The 18,370-nt window shown below is 43.9% G+C and overlaps 1 protein-coding gene across 7 annotated transcripts in view; it reads right to left on the reverse strand.

Annotated features, from left to right (window-relative positions):
* The window catches only part of NAV1 (neuron navigator 1), a 735,938-nt gene that overhangs the window by 46,461 nt on the left and 671,107 nt on the right, over nucleotides 1–18,370 (reverse strand). For all 7 annotated transcript variants that reach the window (XM_075853621.1, XM_075853615.1, XM_075853622.1 and 4 more), the window contains one exon: nucleotides 13,440–13,511. In XM_075853621.1, the coding sequence (XP_075709736.1) occupies nucleotides 13,440–13,511 (72 nt within the window). The remainder of the gene's footprint in view (nucleotides 1–13,439; nucleotides 13,512–18,370) is intronic.

Here is an 18,370-nt window from a genome sequence, read left to right on the forward strand (position 1 = left end):
GGTTTGCTTTAAAGCACTACATTTTAAATAGAGAACATTTTGGTAAAATGTGCTCCTTGTATTTATAATATGTGGTATCATCTTACTTAGATCCAGAGCCTAAAGAAGGTTAGGCCTATGAGTCTAGAAAGGGATTTAAAAAGATCACCAAACTATTGGAAATCAAGCATTCCACTGTCTGGAAAATCATCTACAAGCGGAGAAGGCTTCAACTACCAACTTGACATGGGTGCCCCAGCATGAACAGCACAAGAGGACAGATAGTGGATACATTGTGCTTCAGACGGTAGTAGTGAAACCCATTCACTTTAAAAGTGACCCCCTTTGTGCTCCACATAGTAATGGTATGAACCACCTTTTCTACGCCACAAAGTAATAATACCCCCACGCAGTAATAGTGATCTATTCAGTGCCCCCAAACAGTAATAGTGCCCCTTTAGTGACCCAAAGTGTAATAGTGCCCTCTCTGCGCTGCCACATAGTAATAATGCCCCTTTATGCACCAACACAGTAATAATTCCCCCATTTGTGCCCACCACACGGTAAAAATGATGCCCTTTGTGCCCCCTACAAAGTAATAATACCCTCTTTCCGATAAAATAAAAAAAAGTAATAACTACTCCCTTTGTGCCCACTCACACAATAATATAACCACCTCTTACAACATGCAGAGCAGCAGTGGCCTCTTCTGGCCTGTGAAGCCAGCGGCATCGCACAGGCGGCGCAATGCAGTGAACCAATGAAACTAGCGGATGTGGTGCAGAGGGTTCCCCTGGCTTCAACAATAGTTGCAATTGTGACCACTATACCTGTGCCACTATTTGCATGAGTTTAACAATATAAAGAGGCTACACAAGTTTGAACTACATACGAAGTGTACTTTGCTGCATCATTGCCTGGGCAGCTTACCATCACATAGGGTCCTTAAGGAAAATGTGAGACCATCTGTGAGAATATTGAAGCTCACGCGAAGGTGGACCTTTCAACATGACTATGACCATAAACATATCAGTAAATCCACCAAGTAATGTCTGACAATTGGTGGGTTCTTGAATAACCAAGTCTGAAAAAGAAAATTGGAGCGTTCTTGAATAACCAAGTCAAAGCCCAGATCTAAATCCCATCGAGATGCTCTGGGGGAAGGCTATGCATGCAAAAAAACTCCTCAAATATTGCACAGCTGAAAGATTTCTCACAGTCAATGTTAGAAACTGTAGACAGTTATTAGATAGGTGAATTAACGTTTTCCACAGAAGGAAATTGTATATCTGTACATTTTTTTGGTTAAGAAGTTATTTCAAAGTATACTGTATGTGTTGTTCAACTGCTCACATCTATCTGTATATACTGTTTGAATCAAGATCAAACATTAATATGTCCACATGGCTCGGGAACAGACATATCTTTAGGGAGCCACAGACTGTATCCAGCTATTAATCCTTAAAGCGCTCCTAACTTTTCAAGTGACTTTTTAGAATAAGCTGTGTACATAAGGAATAATAAAATGTGTGTACATAAGGAATAACAATATTACTGGCCCTTATATGACTTGCATATGGCTGTTTTCCCCTCTTTTTTTTTTATTTTTTTTTAATCAAATAGTATTTATTAAACATTTTCAACACGTACATTAACATACACGAAAGGGATCACCCTCCCCCACCCTTCCCGTGTGGCCAGGCATCAGGAGAGAAAAAGAAAAGAAGAAACATGATGATGACATACAAATTTCTCGCCACGCAGGGTGCATACAGATACAAATCTGCTAACATTTATAAAAACAAGTATCAGAGGGTGACTTAGTACATATAACCACATAGGCATATGCGGGCACATCAAGAGCTAACCCATAGACATATATACGAAACATATATTGGTTACTACCTACCCTGCTGTTTTACAGCAGTCACACGGTACTCAGGACACAATGAACTAGAAGACGTAGGCGTCCGGACCCTCCCCCCCCCTATCTCTTATCAGTGTGGCACAAGCCAGTCCATCAGCATCCAGCCATGGAACCCACAGTTGGTCAAATCGAGCATGAGCTCCCCTTTTAAGAAAAACAGCCTTTTCATTGACAAGCAGTAGGTTCACTCTTGCAATAAACTCTTGGCCATTTGGAGGGGAAGGTTGTATCCAGTGTTGCGTAGTTAGTTTCCAAGCCCCATATAGTAACCCCACTGTCAATTTACCATAGGAGTCTAAAGCTAAGCAATCAACAAATCCCAACAAACAGACCTTTAGATCTCGAGGCATAGACACAGAGGAGACCCTACTCACAATTACAAGGACATCGGACCAAAACATATCCAGTTGTGGACAGTCCCACAGCATATGAATGAGTTCGGCAGGCTCGAAACAACATCTCGGGCGGGTAGCATCAGGACGAACTCTAATACGGTGCAACACCATAGGTGTTTTTTATACGCGATGCAATATATAGAGCTGCGAGAGCCTGCCGCCCTCACTCAGCCAAACATTTGGAATAGATGCCATTATGGTGGACCACTGATCCTCATCAATCCCAGGTATGTCCCTTTCCCATTTATGCATAGCCACAAGGGGGTATCCCCCTAAAAATTTGGACAATAAGAGCTGATATATCCATGATATAACCCCCTTGTATTTCCAGAAGGACCAAGGGTTTGGACTATAGCATCCTCTTGTAAATTCACTAGTGACTGTGAAAATTGTGCCTGGAACGCATGCCTTAGTTGTAAATACCTGTAGAACCCGCTATGTGGGATGTGCAGGTCGTCACGAAGCTGCTGAAAGGATTTAAATTTGAAACAAAAAGAAAGAAAGGAGTCGTATACTATATTGGTTTTAAATGCCGCATAGAAAAGTTCAAACTTTATTGGACAAATACAAAACAAAATAATAAAATCTTGAGTTCAAATCGGACAACTGTATATGAGCTGCACATAGGACAGGAATACACATAGATACCAAGAGATAAGCTCTAACACAGAGGGCTAAATAGCCATATCTAAAGTAGCTAAAATGGCAGTATTCTATATCAACAAGGGGTATGCAGAGGTAAATCACACGGCAGATCGTAACACAGACAAAGTATATACTATGATGATATCTGTGGAGGACATGGTAATTTATAACACTGCTGTCTAGTACTCAAATCAATAGGGCGCCAGAAAACGCCCCTTGATAAAGCCATCCACGCGAAATGTGCGTCGGGGTCTCTTCACCTTGGAGCCACTGGACACTTGGAGTGACATGGGTTAGTTACGCATTCATTTTCTCATAAATCTATATCACAATTGTAGTATGGGAACTATCTCCCCTGAGATTTAGTAGCGTCAAGTATGATTGCTGGCGCCCTATTGATTTGAGTGCTTGAGTACTACACAGCAGTGTTATAAATTACCATTACCTCCACAGATATCATCATAGTATATACTTTGTCTGTGTTACGATCTGCCGTGTGATTTACCTCTGCATACCCCTTGTTGATATAGAATACTGCCATTTTAGCTACTTTAGATATCTAGCCCTCTGTATTAGAGCTTATCTCTTGGCATCTATGTGTTTTCCTGTCCTATGTGCAGCTCATATACAGTTGTCCGATTTGAACTCTCGATTTTATTATTTTATTTTGTATTTGTCCAATAAAGTTTGAACTTTTCGATGCCTGTGGCATTTAAAACCAATATAATATACGACTCCTTTCTTTTTGTTTCAAATATATGGTGGAGTTTCTATTTCAATACTGGGGAGGTTATTATCTACACTGTTGATGACCTAGCCCCCTTTACCGATTGTCCTGTGAGACATATGTTGATGAAAGGATTTAAAGTCTGACCGACTGACCGGTTAAGAGACCCTCATAAGCTTTGCAATACTCCAAGCCGTCTAATGCAATAAACTGAGGAAACTATCAATTCCCCCACAGGAGTGTATATTCCTCCGTGCCACCATTTATGCCTCTCAGTTGTTTGACTTTCCCCCATGTTTTGTGGATAAGGTCCAGCGTCAGAAACACAGAACGACTGCCAGAAAAACAACCACCTTCAACAGCCATTAACAGAATCTCACATTTCAGATGATATTGCAATATTAATTCAGAAGCCCCCTTGTAAAGGATCTGCTAGGCACAGCTTCGGGGTTAACTCCCAGAACTAATCAGTCAGCACCTGAGAATACATCCCTGAGACTGACTCCTGCTTCCACCATTCAGGCTGGTAGGCTTAGGAGTGGGAGAGCCTATCGTAACCTGGCCAGACTCAGCTAGCTCCCGCCCTCGGTCTATTTAAGCCTGCACTTCCTGTCCCTCGGTGCTTGTGATTCTTTCCTTGTGGTTTCCTGGCCCAGCTACAGCTCCTGCTATTTTTGATCCTGCTCCATACAGACCCTGGCTTACCGACTACTCTTCTGCTTTTCGTTTTGTACCTCGCACACTCCTGGCTTGACTCGGCTCTTTCACCACTCTGGTTGCTCACAGTGTTGCCGTGGGCAACGGCCCCTTTTCCTTTCTTGTGTTCGTGTGTTTGTCGTGTTTGTCGTGCACTTACTGAGCGCAGGGACCGCCGCCCAGTTGTACCCCGTCGCCTAGGGCGGGTCGTTGCAAGTAGGCAGGGACAGAGTGGCGGGTAGATTAGGGCTCACTTGTCCGTCTCCCTACCCCCTGCCATTACATAATCACAAGCCCATACCTAGTCTACCCCTGGTCCCTGACACCACTATGGATCCCCGTGAGACCCTGGCTCAGCAAATGCAGGGTCTCTCCCTACAGGTCCAGACCCTGGCTCAGAGGGTCAACCAGCCTGATGCTACCCTGGTAGTTCCCCTCACCGCACCTCTCGAACCCCACCTCAAGTTGCCCGACCGGTTCTCAGGGGACCGGAGGGCTTTTCTCTCCTTTCGGGAGAGTTGTAGGCTTTACTTTCGTTTAAAGCCTCATTCCTCAGGTTCTGAGAGCCAGCGGGTGGGTATAATTATGTCCCGGCTCCAGGAAGGGCCCCAAGAGTGGGCCTTCTCCTTGGCTCCTGACGCCCCTGAACTTTCCTCCGTTGATTGTTTCTTTTCTGCTCTCGGACTTATTTATGACGAGACTGACAGGACTGCCTTTGCCGAGAGTCAGCTGGTGACCTTAAGTCAGGGTAAGAGACCTGTTGAGGAGTATTGATCTGACATTCGGAAGTGGTGCGTAGCTTCTCGGTGGAATGACCCTGCCTTGAGGTGCCAGTTTAGGTTGGGTCTGTCAAATGCCCTGAAAGACCTGCTAGTTAGCTATCCCTCTTCTGACTCCCTAGACCAGGTTATGGCTTTAGCGGTACGACTTGACCGACGTCTCAGGGAACGACAACGTGAACGTTTATGTGTTTTCTCCTCCGACTCCCCCATGATGCCTCCCGAAGCTCCGTTGCTTCGTTCCTCCCCGAAAGATTCAGAGATACCTATGCAACTCGGGGCCTCCGTGTCCCCCCAACAACGTAGAGAATTCCGCAGGAAGAATGGTCTCTGCTTCTACTGTGGGGATGACAAGCATCAAGTGAACAACTGTGCTAAGCGTAAGATTGCAGCCAGAGAACTTCCGCGTCTAAGTGATCATCGGGGAGGTCACTTGGGCGCACAGGTATTTCCCGTAAATATGAAACGTACTAAGATCTTGCTTCCCTTTCAGGTCTCTTTTGGTGGTAGGTCTGCTACCGGAAGTGCCTTCGTGGATTCAGGGTCCTCTACTAATATCATGTCTGTGGAATTTGCTATGTCCCTTGCTATGCCTCTGATTGATTTGCCTAAACCTGTCCCGGTAGTGGGTATCGAATGCACTCCTCTTGCTAATGGTTATTTTACACAGCATACCCCTGTTTTTGAACTCCTTGTTGGCTCCATGCATTTGGAGCAATGCTCTGTACTGTTGATGCAGGGATTATCGTACGATTTGGTTCTAGGTCTTCCCTGGTTGCAGTTGCATAATCCTACGTTTGACTGGAATACTGCGGAGCTAACCAAATGGGGTAATGAATGTTGTACGTCATGTTTTTCTGTTAATTCTATTTCTCCCCCTAAGGAGGCGAATACGCTACCCGAGTTTGTTCAGGACTTCGCTGATGTTTTCTCTAGGGAGGCCTCCGAAGTGTTACCTCCTCATAGAGAATACGATTGCGCTATCGAATTGGTACCAGGAGCTAAGCTTCCTAAGGGTAGGATATTTAATCTTTCTTGTCCCGAACGTGAAGCTATGAGAGTGTATATCCAGGAATCCCTGGCCAAGGGTTACATTCGTCCCTCTTCTTCTCCGGTAGGTGCTGGCTTCTTCTTCGTGGGGAAAAAGGATGGTGGTCTTAGGCCATGCATTGACTACCGTAGCCTGAATAAGGTCACGGTAAGGAACCAGTATCCCCTTCCTTTGATTCCTGATCTCTTTAATCAGGTTCAGGGGGCCCAATGGTTTTCTAAATTGGATCTACGGGGGGCGTATAACCTTATTTGCATCAAAGAGGGGGATGAGTGGAAGACTGCATTTAACACGCCCGAAGGCCATTTCGAATACCTCGTCATGCCCTTTGGGTTGTGTAATGCCCCTGCGGTCTTCCAGAATTTCATAAATGAGATTTTGAGAAATTACCTGGGGATTTTTCTGGTAGTGTACCTTGATGACATACTGGTGTTTTCCAAGGACTGGTCCTCCCACATTGAGCATGTCAGGAAGGTGCTCCAGGTCCTTCGGGAAAACAAACTGTTTGCCAAAACCTAAAAATGTGTGTTTGGGGTACAGGAGATTCAATTTTTGGGTCAAATCCTCACTCCTCATGAATTCCGCATGGACCCCGCCAAGGTTCAGGCTGTGGCGGAATGGGTCCAACCTGCCTCCCTGAAGGCGTTACAGTGTTTTTTGGGGTTCGCTAATTATTACAGGAGATTTATTGCTAACTTCTCGGTCATCGCTAAGCCCCTTACGGACCTCACTCGCAAAGGTGCTGATCTCCTCCACTGGCCTCCTGAGGCTGTCCAGGCTTTTGAGGTCCTTAAGAAGTGCTTTGTCTCGGCCCCGGTGCTGGTTCAGCCCAACCAAATGGAGCCATTTATCATGGAAGTTGACGCATCTGAGGTGGGAGTGGGGGCTGTCTTGTCCCAGGGTACCAGGTCCCTCACCCATCTCCGCCCCTGTGCCTACTTCTCCAGGAAGTTTTCGCCAACTGAAAGCAACTATGATATTGGCAACCGCGAACTCTTAGCCATTAAATGAGCATTTGAAGAGTGGCGCCACTTCCTGGAGGGGGCTAGGCACCAGGTAACGGTCCTTACCGACCACAAGAATCTGGTTTTCCTAGAATCTGCCCGGAGGCTAAACCCGAGACAAGCTCGATGGGCGTTATTTTTTACCAGATTCAATTTTTTGGTTACCTATAGGGCTGGGTCTAAAAATATTAAGGCTGATGCACTGTCGCGTAGCTTCATGGCCAGCCCTCCTTCGGAGGAAGATCCTGCTTGTATTTTGCCTCCAGGTATAATCATTTCCTCGATCGATTCTGATTTAGTCTCTGATATTGCTGCTGATCAAGGTGCAGCTCCCGGGAACCTTCCTGAGAACAAGCTGTTTGTTTCCCTGCAATTCCGGCTAAGGGTACTTAGGGAAAATCATGACTCCGCACTATCTGGCCATCCAGGCATCCTGGGTACCAAACACCTCATTACCAGAAATTATTGGTGGCCTGGGTTGCCTAAAGACGTTAAGGCCTACGTCGCCGCTTGTGAGGTTTGTGCTAGGTCCAAGACTCCCAGGTCCCGACCAGCGGGCTTACTGCGTTCGTTGCCCATTCCCCAGAGACCTTGGACACATATCTCCATGGATTTTATCACCGATTTGCCTCCATCCCAAGGCAAGTCGGTGGTGTGGGTGGTGGTGGACCGCTTCAGTAAGATGTGCCACTTTGTGCCCCTCAAGAAACTACCCAACGCGAAAACGTTGGCTACCTTGTTTGTCAAACACATCCTGCGTCTCCATGGGGTCCCTGTCAATATTGTTTCGGACAGAGGGGTACAATTTGTTTAATTGTTTTGGAGAGCCTTCTGTATGAAGTTGGGGATTGATCTGTCCTTCTCCTCTGCCTTCCATCCTGAAACCAATGGCCAAACTGAGAGGACTAATCAATCTCTAGAACAATACTTAAGGTGTTTTGTCTCTGACTGTCAATTTGATTGGGTCTCTTTCATTCCCCTCGCCGAATTTACCCTTAATAACCGGGTCAGTAACTCGTCAGGGGTCTCTCCTTTTTTTTGTAATTTTGGGTTTAATCCACGGTTCTCCTCCGTTTCACCTGGTAGTTCCAACAATCCCGAGGTAGAGGTCGTTCATCGGGAACTGTGCACAGTCTGGGCCCAGGTTCAGAAAAACCTAGAGGTGTCCCAGAGCGTACAAAAAACTCAGGCTGATAAAAAACGTTCTGCTAACCCCCTGTTTATGGTCAGGGATCTGGTGTGGTTGTCGTCTAGGAACTTGCGTCTCAAGGTTCCGTCCAAGAAGTTTGCTCCCCGGTTTATTGGGCCGTATAAGGTCATTGAGGTCCTCAATCCTGTCTCCTTCCGGCTGGAGTTACCCCCGTCTTTTCGGATACACGACGTGTTTCATGCCTTCCTCCTCAAACGCTGCTCCCCATCCTTGGCTCCCTCGAGGAGACCTCCTGTTCCCATCCTCACCCCGGAGGGGGTGGAATTCGAGGTGGCCAGGATTGTGGACAGCAAGATGGTCCAAGGCTCCCTCCAGTACCTGGTCCATTGGAGAGGATACGGGCCCGAGGAGAGGACTTGGGTACCCGCCCGGGATGTTCACGCTGGGGTATTGGTCAGGAGGTTCCACCTGCGTTTCCCCAGTAAGCCAGGTCCACTTAGAAAGGGTCCGGTGGCCCCTCATAAAAGGGGGGGTACTGTAAAGGATCTGCCAGGCACAGCTTCGGGGTTAACTCCCATAATTAATCAGTCAGCACCTGAATCTACATCCCTGAGACTGACTCCAGCTTCCACCACTCAGGCTGGCAGGCTTAGGAGTGGGAGAGCCTATCGCATCTGGCCAGACTCAGCTAGCTCCCGCCCTCGGTCTATTTAAGCCTGCCCTTCCTGTCCCTCGGTGCTTGTGATTCTTTTCGTGTGGTTTCCTGGCCCAGCTACAGCTCCTTCTATTTTGATCCTGCTCCATACAGACCCTGGCTTACTGACTACTCTTCTGCTCTTCGTTTGGTACCTCGCACACTCCTGGCTTGACTCGGCTCGTTCACCACCCTGGTTGCTCACAGTGTTGCCGTGGGCAACTGCCCCTTTCCCTTTCTTGTGTTCCTTTGTGTGTTTGTCGTCTTTGTCGTGCACTTACTGAGCGCAGGGACCGCCGCCCAGTTGTACCCCGTCGCCTAGGGCGGGTCGTTGCAAGTAGGCAGGGACAGAGTGGCGGGTAGATTAGGGCTCACTTGTCCGTCTCCCTACCCCCTGCCATTACACCCCTTTTCTATGTTCATGTCCCATCCCTTAAGATGTTGGCACTGTGCAGCCAAAAAGTATGTCCAGGGGTTTGGGCCTCTGCAAAATTTCCAACCGCGATCTAGTTCGGTCCCTTCGCCAAATAAGATCTCAGAAAAAGGCATTCACCCTATGGAACCTATTGAGCGGGTTCCACACCGGTGCATTGTGCAACATGTATAGCAGTTGTGGCATCCGTATCATTTTTGTAAGGTTCACGCGGACTGTGACAGAAAGAGACAGCTTGCACCATGCACCAATATTACGTTTAAACTTCTGTAATAGAGGAGTAAGGTTTAGGTCTTCAAAGTCAGACAACTGCCTGGTAACCTCTATACCCAAATAACGCATCTGCACAAAACATTGGACCGAGGTCCCCACAGTTAGCAGAGGCCCGGCTAAGGGATCACTCGGGAGTAATGCCGACTTATGCCAATTGATGGTAAGTCCAGAAGGACGTCAGAACTCATCTACCAGAGTAATAACCGCCGCCAGGAAAAGACCAGTATCACCCAAAAAGAACAGCGCATCAACTGCGTACAAGGCAAATTTGTTTTCATAGTTACCATATACAAACCATTTAATTGTTGAGGAAAGTCTAACCGCAGCAGCTAGGGGCTCTATAGCAGTGGCAAATAAAAGAGGCAAAAGCGAACACCCCTGCCGTGTACCCCTGTAAAGCTGAAATCTCCCCGATAAGCTCCCATTCGCTCTAATTCTAGCCTTGGGACTAGGGTATAAGACTTTAACCCACGAGATGAACACAGGACCTATCCCCACACTAGCAAACGTGTGCCATATATATGACCATTCGACACTGTCGAACGCCTTAGCGGCGTGAAGCAAGAGGGTGGCCCTGCTTCCATCATTATCTGGTGGGATCTGTAAGCTAACAAACAGGCAATGAATATTTACAGACGTTGCCTTCCCGGGCATAAAACGTGTTTGGTCAGGGGGAATAATAGACGTAATAGCCTTATTTAAACTATTGGCTAGAGCTTTCGCAAGGATTTTCACATCTGTTAGACAATAATGAGATAGGGCGAAATGAATCAAGTAGCAGTGGGTCTTTACCCTCCTTGGGTAATACTACAATAATAGCTTATTGCATGGACGCCGATAAGAATCCAAACTCTAGGGACTCCTGAAACACCTCTAGGAGTCTAAGGAGCAGAACTTCCCCATATAGTTTATAAACCTCTATTCGCAAGCCATCAACTCCCGGGGCTTTCTCGTTAGCCATATCTCGCACAGCTTCCTGTAATTCCTCCAGGCTAAGATTGGCATCCAACTAAGTCCTAGCATCAACATTCAGTTTAGGCAATTGAGCATTGTCCAAGAAGTCAGTGATATCAGAAGTCAGTAATAGGAATCAGTAATAGGAGTCACCTTGGAGGAGTACAGGAAAGCATAAAAGGATTGCAATATACCCAAAATACTCGATGCATCAGAGATCAAGCTACCCGTATAGGTCCTTTAGAGCACGAATACCCTGCTGGGTCCTAGAAATCATAGATAACATGTGAACGACCTTTTCCCCTCTGCAAAAAATCTCTGCTTAGCAAACTGTCTCTTTCTATCCGCCACCTCTAAAAGGTGAGTTTTCAGGCAAGACTGGACTTGTTTCAAGCAGTCGCTAGTGTCTTGTGCCAGTTAGCAATAAAAGCTACTTCCGCAGCTGTCACGGCCGCATGCAATGTGATATCCTAAAAGCTTTAGACTTAGATTTAGTGATGTTAATGGACTTTATCACCACCCCTCTCAAATAGGCCTTCTCAGCCTCCCAAACCGAATGCACCGATGCCGATCCCGCATTAAATTCGAAGTATTCCATTAACAGTCGTGGGACTTGTTCCTTATCATGCATTAAAGACAGCCAAAATGGGTTAAGCTTCCACATTCAAGAGCTGCAACTCACCCCACGAAGTTCCATAACCACCTTCAAGGGAGAATGGTCAGACAAGGACCTAGACATGTATTCCACCTCACTTATCCTAGGGAGCAGCGCAGGACTGCAAAGGGCCAGATCTATGCGAGATAACGAGGCATACGTTGAGGAGCAACAGGAAAACTGTCTATCCTGAGGGTGCTAATCCCGCCACACATCTATGAGGCCAATCTCTGTAATAAGAACACCAAAAGGCATCCACTCTGAAACTGCAGGTTGGGAGGCAATGCGGCATCTATCCCAGGCCAAATCAGGAACATTATTAAAGTCCCCAACCAAAAGACAGGAGATCCTAGGATGCAGGGCCACAAATTCCAATACCTCTTTCAACAAAACACAAGAAAAGTGAGGGGGGATATACAATGAAATAAGTACAAGGATCTGCTGATCGACTTTACAGAGAAGACAAATATAGCGTCCCTCCTCATTAATGCGCTGCGCAAGACACTGAAATGGTATATCCCTATGCACCAGGATGCTTACTCCTCTAGAGTTATTAGAGCAAGCAGCATGGTATTCAAAAATTATCCACGATCTGCGCATTACATCATCTGCGCATCAAGGTGCGTTTCCTGCAGGCAATAGATAGCAGGTCGACAGTTTAACAAAAATCGAAACACACCATGCCTCTTAGTAGCATCAGATTACCCTCTGACGTTACAACTAATTGTCGGTGCGGATACAGACATATTTCAGTTTTCCCCTCTTTAGTCCCTTCTTTCTAATTCTCAGTTTTCTCTGAGTTAGTGAGATGGAGCCTAAGGATCCTTTTACACCGGCCAATTTTGGCCATGACAACGAGCGCCGATGAACAAGACAGGAGTTATGAGCAGCAATGAAAGGGGACGAGTGATCGTTACTACGATTGCTCGTCCTTATACATTTCTATCATGTCGGCAGCACATCTCCCAGTTTACACAGGGAGATGTGCTGCTTTCAATGATAATATTTTCTGCAGCATAAACAATACAATCAGTCGCTGATCAGCGAACGCTCATTTGCCTGATAATTGGCCTGTGTAAAAGGGCCCAATCTGCTATCATGTCTTCTACACACCACTGCACATACAGAGATCCTGCTCTCCTATCTCTAACCCATCTCCAAGATTTTTCTCGTGCTGCACCAGTCCTCTTGAATGCGGTATCTTGTACAATCAGATTAGTTCCCAACATTCACACTTTTAACAGTGCCCTGAAAATACATCTTTTTAGACAGGCCTATCATATTCCATAATCTGACTCGTTTCTTTTGATCCCCTATTACATTAGTTATCAGTCATTGTACCTTAATGCAGTTGCTGGCTGGTAAATGGCTCATGCAGCTTTATGTGTACTACCCTATGTTTTTAAAAGATGGCAGGACCATTGTACAGACCAATAACTTTTTACATTGTGTGTCACCCGTTTTTCCTCATAGATTGTAAACTCTTGCGAGCACAGCCCTAATCTCTATTGTTTGAATTGATAATTAGTTTTTTCACTGTGTAATGTCTGATATTGCCTGTACATGAATCCTCTAAACTGTAAAGTGCTGCAGAATATGTTGGTGCTATATTTAGCATGTCTGTCAGTACTTTATGCAGTCCTCAAATAGGGCAGCATAAAAACTTGACAGGTTCGCTTTTACTGTACTCAGAAGATATAACATTTTCAAAGTTATTTGTACAGGCTATACTAGTTATTTACTGCTTTCCAAAAATGTGGCTCCAAATATTCTGTATTAAAGTTCTTATCCCCCCTGATGCGCTAATATCCAAGTTCTGCTTATTTTGTATTCTCAAATGGCATACTGGTTCCGCTTGTGTTAGTGCTTTACACTTACTCTTAATCATAATTATTATCTTTCATTTTTGTGCTACTTCTAACAGGTTATGAATATGAATGCCTTGTTACCCTTTAGAGAAAAAAACAAAACAATAAAGAAAAGAAAAAAGAAAGATACTTTACATGGAGTGTCCTTATTTTTTTCACATAACTGTTTGTGCATATCTATGACCTCCTTAAGCTCTAAAAATATTTACCTGAAGCTTATGTGAAGTCCATGGTTTGGACTCATTTTCACTGGCTGATTGGTAGTTCCAATAATGTAAGGGCTGCAAGTAAAGATTGCATAACAATAGGTTACGGATGCAAGTAAAGATTACATAACAATAGTTTACTAGATGCAAATGAAACCAAAATATAAACAGTTTACAATAGTAGACCCTTTTGTCATGAGATGTAATACATAATACATCTTTCTATCTAAATTATAATATAGAATAAATAAATAAAATCAAGAGATTAATGAATACTCATTTACCACCTTTTTTTTTTTTTTTTTTTTTTTTAAATAAAAATTTAATTGCAGATGGATTCTAATTTTTGGATATATGTTTTTATAAGTTTGTACAGTATACATTTAGATTTGTCTGAAGATAATATAGGAAAAAAAAAGGAAAAAAAAAAAAGGATCAGTCAAAAAAAAAGAATACAGCTGCATGCAATTTTTTTTTCAGTATACTTTTTTCCCCTCTATAAAATAAAAAAAAAGGCATGGTGATAATGATCATTATTTTTATATATAGGTTGAAAAAGACCTTAACTGTAACTTAAAGAGGCTCTGTCACCAGATTTTGCAACCCCTATCTGCTATTGCAGCAGATAGGCGCTGCAATGTAGATTACAGTAACGTTTTTATTTTTAAAAAACGCGTATTTTTGGCCAAGTTATGACCATTTTTGTATTTATGCAAATGAGGCTTGCAAAAGTCCAACTGGGCGTGTTTAAAGTAAAAGTCCAACTGGGCGTGTATTATGTGCATACATCGGGGCGTTTTTACTACTTTTACTAGCTGGGCGTTCAGACGAGAAGTATCATCCACTTCTCTTCAGAACGCCCAGCTTCTGGCAGTGCAGACACACAGCGTGTTCTCGAGAGATCACGCTGTGACGTCACTCACTTCCTGCCCCAGGTCCTGCATCGTGTCGGCCACATCGGCACCAGAGGCTACAGTTGATTCTGCAGCAGCATCAGCGTTTGCAGGTAACTAGCTACATCGACTTACCTGCAAATGCTGATGCTGCTGCAGAATCAACTGTAGCCTCTGGTGCCGATGTGTCCTCGCTCGTCCGACACGATGCAGGACCTGTGAGTGACATCACAGCGTGATCTCTTGAGAACACGCTGTGTGTCTGCACTGCCAGAAGCTGGGCGTTCTGATGAGAAGTGGATGATACTTCTCGTCAGAACGCCCAGCTAGTAAAAGTAGTAAAAACGCCCCGATGTACGCACATAATACACGCCCAGTTGGACTTTTACTTTAAACACGCCCACTTGGACTTTTGCAAGCCTCATTTGCATAAATACAAAAATGGTCATAACTTGGCCAAAAATGCTCGTTTTTTAAAAATAAAAACGTTACTGTAATCTACATTGCAGCGCCTATCTGCTGCAATAGCAGATAGGGGTTGCAAAATCTGGTGACAGAGCCTCTTTAACTTAACAGAAACAGCTGTGTCGGAGGCTTAAAACTGGGTGAGCAGCAGCCAAACGCTACTACAAAGTTGAGGTTTTGGAAGACAATTTCATGTCACAGGTCCACCATTGCAAGACTGAGTACAGCAACAAGACACAAGGTAGTTATACTGCATCAGCAAGGTCTCTCCCAGGCAAAGATTTCAAAGCAGACTGCAGTTTCAAGTTGTGCTGTTCAAGCTCTTTTGAAGAAGCACAAAGAAACGGGCAACGTTTAAGACTGTAGACGCAGTGGTTGGCCAAAGAAACTTTGTGCAGCAGATCAAAGACACATCATGCTTACTACCCTTCGAAATTGGAAGATGTCCTGCAGTGCCATCAGCTAGGAACTCTCAAAAACCAGTGGAACCCAGGTACACACATCTACTGTTCAGAGGAGTCTGTCCAGAAGTGGTCTTCATGGAAGAATTGCACCCAAAAAATATATATTTGACGTGGAAACAAGGCCAAGCGACTCAACTAAGCGCAAAAACATAGGAACTAAGGCGAGCTCAGGGAGGACAGAAACCTCCCGTGGAGCAGAAGGGCAAATGCTCTGGACTGATGAGTCAAAATTTGAAATATTTGGCTGTAACAGTAGGCAGTTTATTCGCTGAAGGGCTCGAGAGCGGTACAATAAGGAGTGTGTACGGGCAACGGTATAAACTGCTAATTGGAGTTTGTTATAAGCCACCAAACATAGCAGAACAGACTGAGGATGAAATACTGCAACAAATGGAGAAGAAAGCAAATAATAATGGGGTCCTTATTATGGGGGATTTTGACTATCATGACATTAATTGGGACATAGAGGCCACTGGATGTGCTAAAAGCTAGAAGTTCAATTATACAATTCAAGGCAATTATTTCACTCAGTTGGTTAATAAAGCAACCAGAGGGGATAATGTGCTAGATCTGGTCTTATCTAACAGACCAGACACAATATCATATGTGGAGGTCTGGGAGAACTTGGGCAATATGCACCACAATAGAGTAAGTATTAATATCATTTTCAATAAAACAATACGAAGGGTAGCAACAAACACCTGGAATTTTAGGAAAGCAAAATTCAATCGACTGAGTGAAACACTTAGTCTTGTTGACTGGGATCATGTAATGGTAAATAAGGATGCTGAAGCTAAATGGGGAGTTTTTAAAGATATATTACATGAATCGTGTAGTAAGTTTATACCCACTGGTAATAAAATGTCTAGGAATAAAAGGAGACCAATATGGATGAATAGGGAATTGCTGAATATAGTAAGAAAAATACAAAAAGCATTCAAAACAGTGAAGGCTCTGCAAAAGCATTCCAGACTTATAACCCCTTAATGACCAGCCTATTTTGGACCTTAATGACCAAGCTATTTTTTACGTTTTTCAATCGTCGCATTCCAAGAGCTATAACCTTCTTATTTTTGCGTCGACATAGCTGTATAAGGTCTTGTTTTTTGCGGGACAAGTTGTATTTTTTAATAGCACCATTTTTAGGTACATATTATTTATTGATGAACTTTTATTAACTTTTTTTTGGGGGGGGGAATAGAAAAAAATCTGAAATTTCGCCACTCTTTTTTGCGTCCTAAATCTACGCCGTTTACCGTGTGGTATAAATAACACAATAACTTTATTCAGCGGGTTGTTACGATTGCAACGATACCAAATTTGTATAGTTTTTGTATGTTTTACTACTTTTACACAGTAAAAACGCTTTTTTTTCAAAATTATTTGTTTTTGTGTCTCCATATTTGAAGAGCCGTAACGTTTTAATTTTTTCGCCGATGCGGTTGTATGAGGGCTTTTTTTTTGCGGGACGACTTGTAGTTTTTATTGGTACCATTTTGGAGTAGATGCGACTTTTTGATCACTTTTTATTAAATTTTTTTAAAGTCAGTATTCACAGAAAACAGCAATTTTTCCATAGCTTTTTATTATTTTTTTTACGGCGTTCACCGTGCGGGTTAAATAATGTAATAGATTTATAGTCGGGGTCGTTACGGACGCGGCGATACGAAATATGTGTAACTTTTTAACTTTATTTTGTTTTTTTTAATAGTAAAGCATTTTGTAAGGGGAAAAGCTGGGTTTTTCATTTTTTTCACATTTTTTTTTAAATTAACTTTATTAAACTTTTTTTTCACTTTTTTACTAGTCCCATTAGGGGACTATAATATGCGATTCTGCAATCGCATTTATAATACACTGCAATACTTTTGTATTGCAGTGTATTACTTACTGCCTGTCCGTTTAACACGGACAGGCATCTGCTAGGTCATGCCTGCGGCATGATCTAGCAGGCATTCACTCCAGGCAGCCTGGGGGCCTTTATTAGACCCCCGGCTGCCATTAGAGACACAGACATCGTATCGCCGGGTGTCGGTGGGAGAGAGAGGGAGCTCCCTCCCTCTCTCCAAAACCACTCAGATGCGGTGCTCGCTATTGAGCACCGCATCTGAGGGGTTAAACGTGTGAGATCGATACTAATATCGATCTCACACGGCAGAGCAGGGACGCTCCCATCCCTCAGCTGCCTCTAGCAGCTGAGAGCAGGGAGATCTGACAGTTCCCTGCTCTGTTTACTTATTCCGATGCTGCGACGTAAAAAGTCTATGGCATCGGAATAAGGCCCGTTAGTGACCGACGTAGAAACACGATGGGTCGGTTACTAACGGGATAAAGATCTCAATAGGAAATTTAAAAATGAAATGAAATTAGTAAAAAGTTATCTACAGAAAAACGAATTGCTAACGACAGTAAAATGAATCCCAAAATTTTTCCTAAATATATTAATGCCAAAAATAAAAAAATCTGATAATACTGGCCCTCTTAAAGATGAACATGGGAATATAATTGTAGGGGACAAAGAGAGGCCTGAGATATTAAACATGTACTTTTGCTCGGTATTTACTGATAAGCTCCCAGTGCCAGATATTCAGGGGGACAGTAATAAAGGTTCCCCACCCAATATTACCTGCTTAACAAAGGAGGAAGTAAAGCTGCTTCTAAGCAAATTAAATATTGATAGATCTCCTGGCCGAGGCAGCATTCATCCACGAGTATTAAGGGAATTGAGCTCAGTATTGGACAGACCATTGTATCTCATCTTCTTAGACTCTCTTGTAACAGGAACAGTGACACAGGATTGGAGGACGGCTGATGTTGTATCAATTAAATAGAAGGGTAAGAAGGTGGAAATTAGTAACTACTGTCCAGTAAGTTTCACATCTGTGGTAAGCAAAATATTTGAGGGTATTCTAAGAGATGAACTGCAAAAGTATATAGTCTAATAACTGATAACCAGCATGGATTAATGAAAAGCAGGTCGTGCCTAACTAACATACTCGGTTTCTATGAGGCGGAAAGTGCAAATCTGGACGTTGGTCATGTGGCTGATGTGATTTACTTGGATTCTGCAAAAGCATTTGATACTGTTCCACACAACTGTCCTGTTCTAAAG

The sequence above is a fragment of the Rhinoderma darwinii genome, chromosome 2 (genome assembly GCF_050947455.1).
Source record: "Rhinoderma darwinii isolate aRhiDar2 chromosome 2, aRhiDar2.hap1, whole genome shotgun sequence".
NCBI classification, from domain to species: domain Eukaryota; kingdom Metazoa; phylum Chordata; class Amphibia; order Anura; family Rhinodermatidae; genus Rhinoderma; species Rhinoderma darwinii.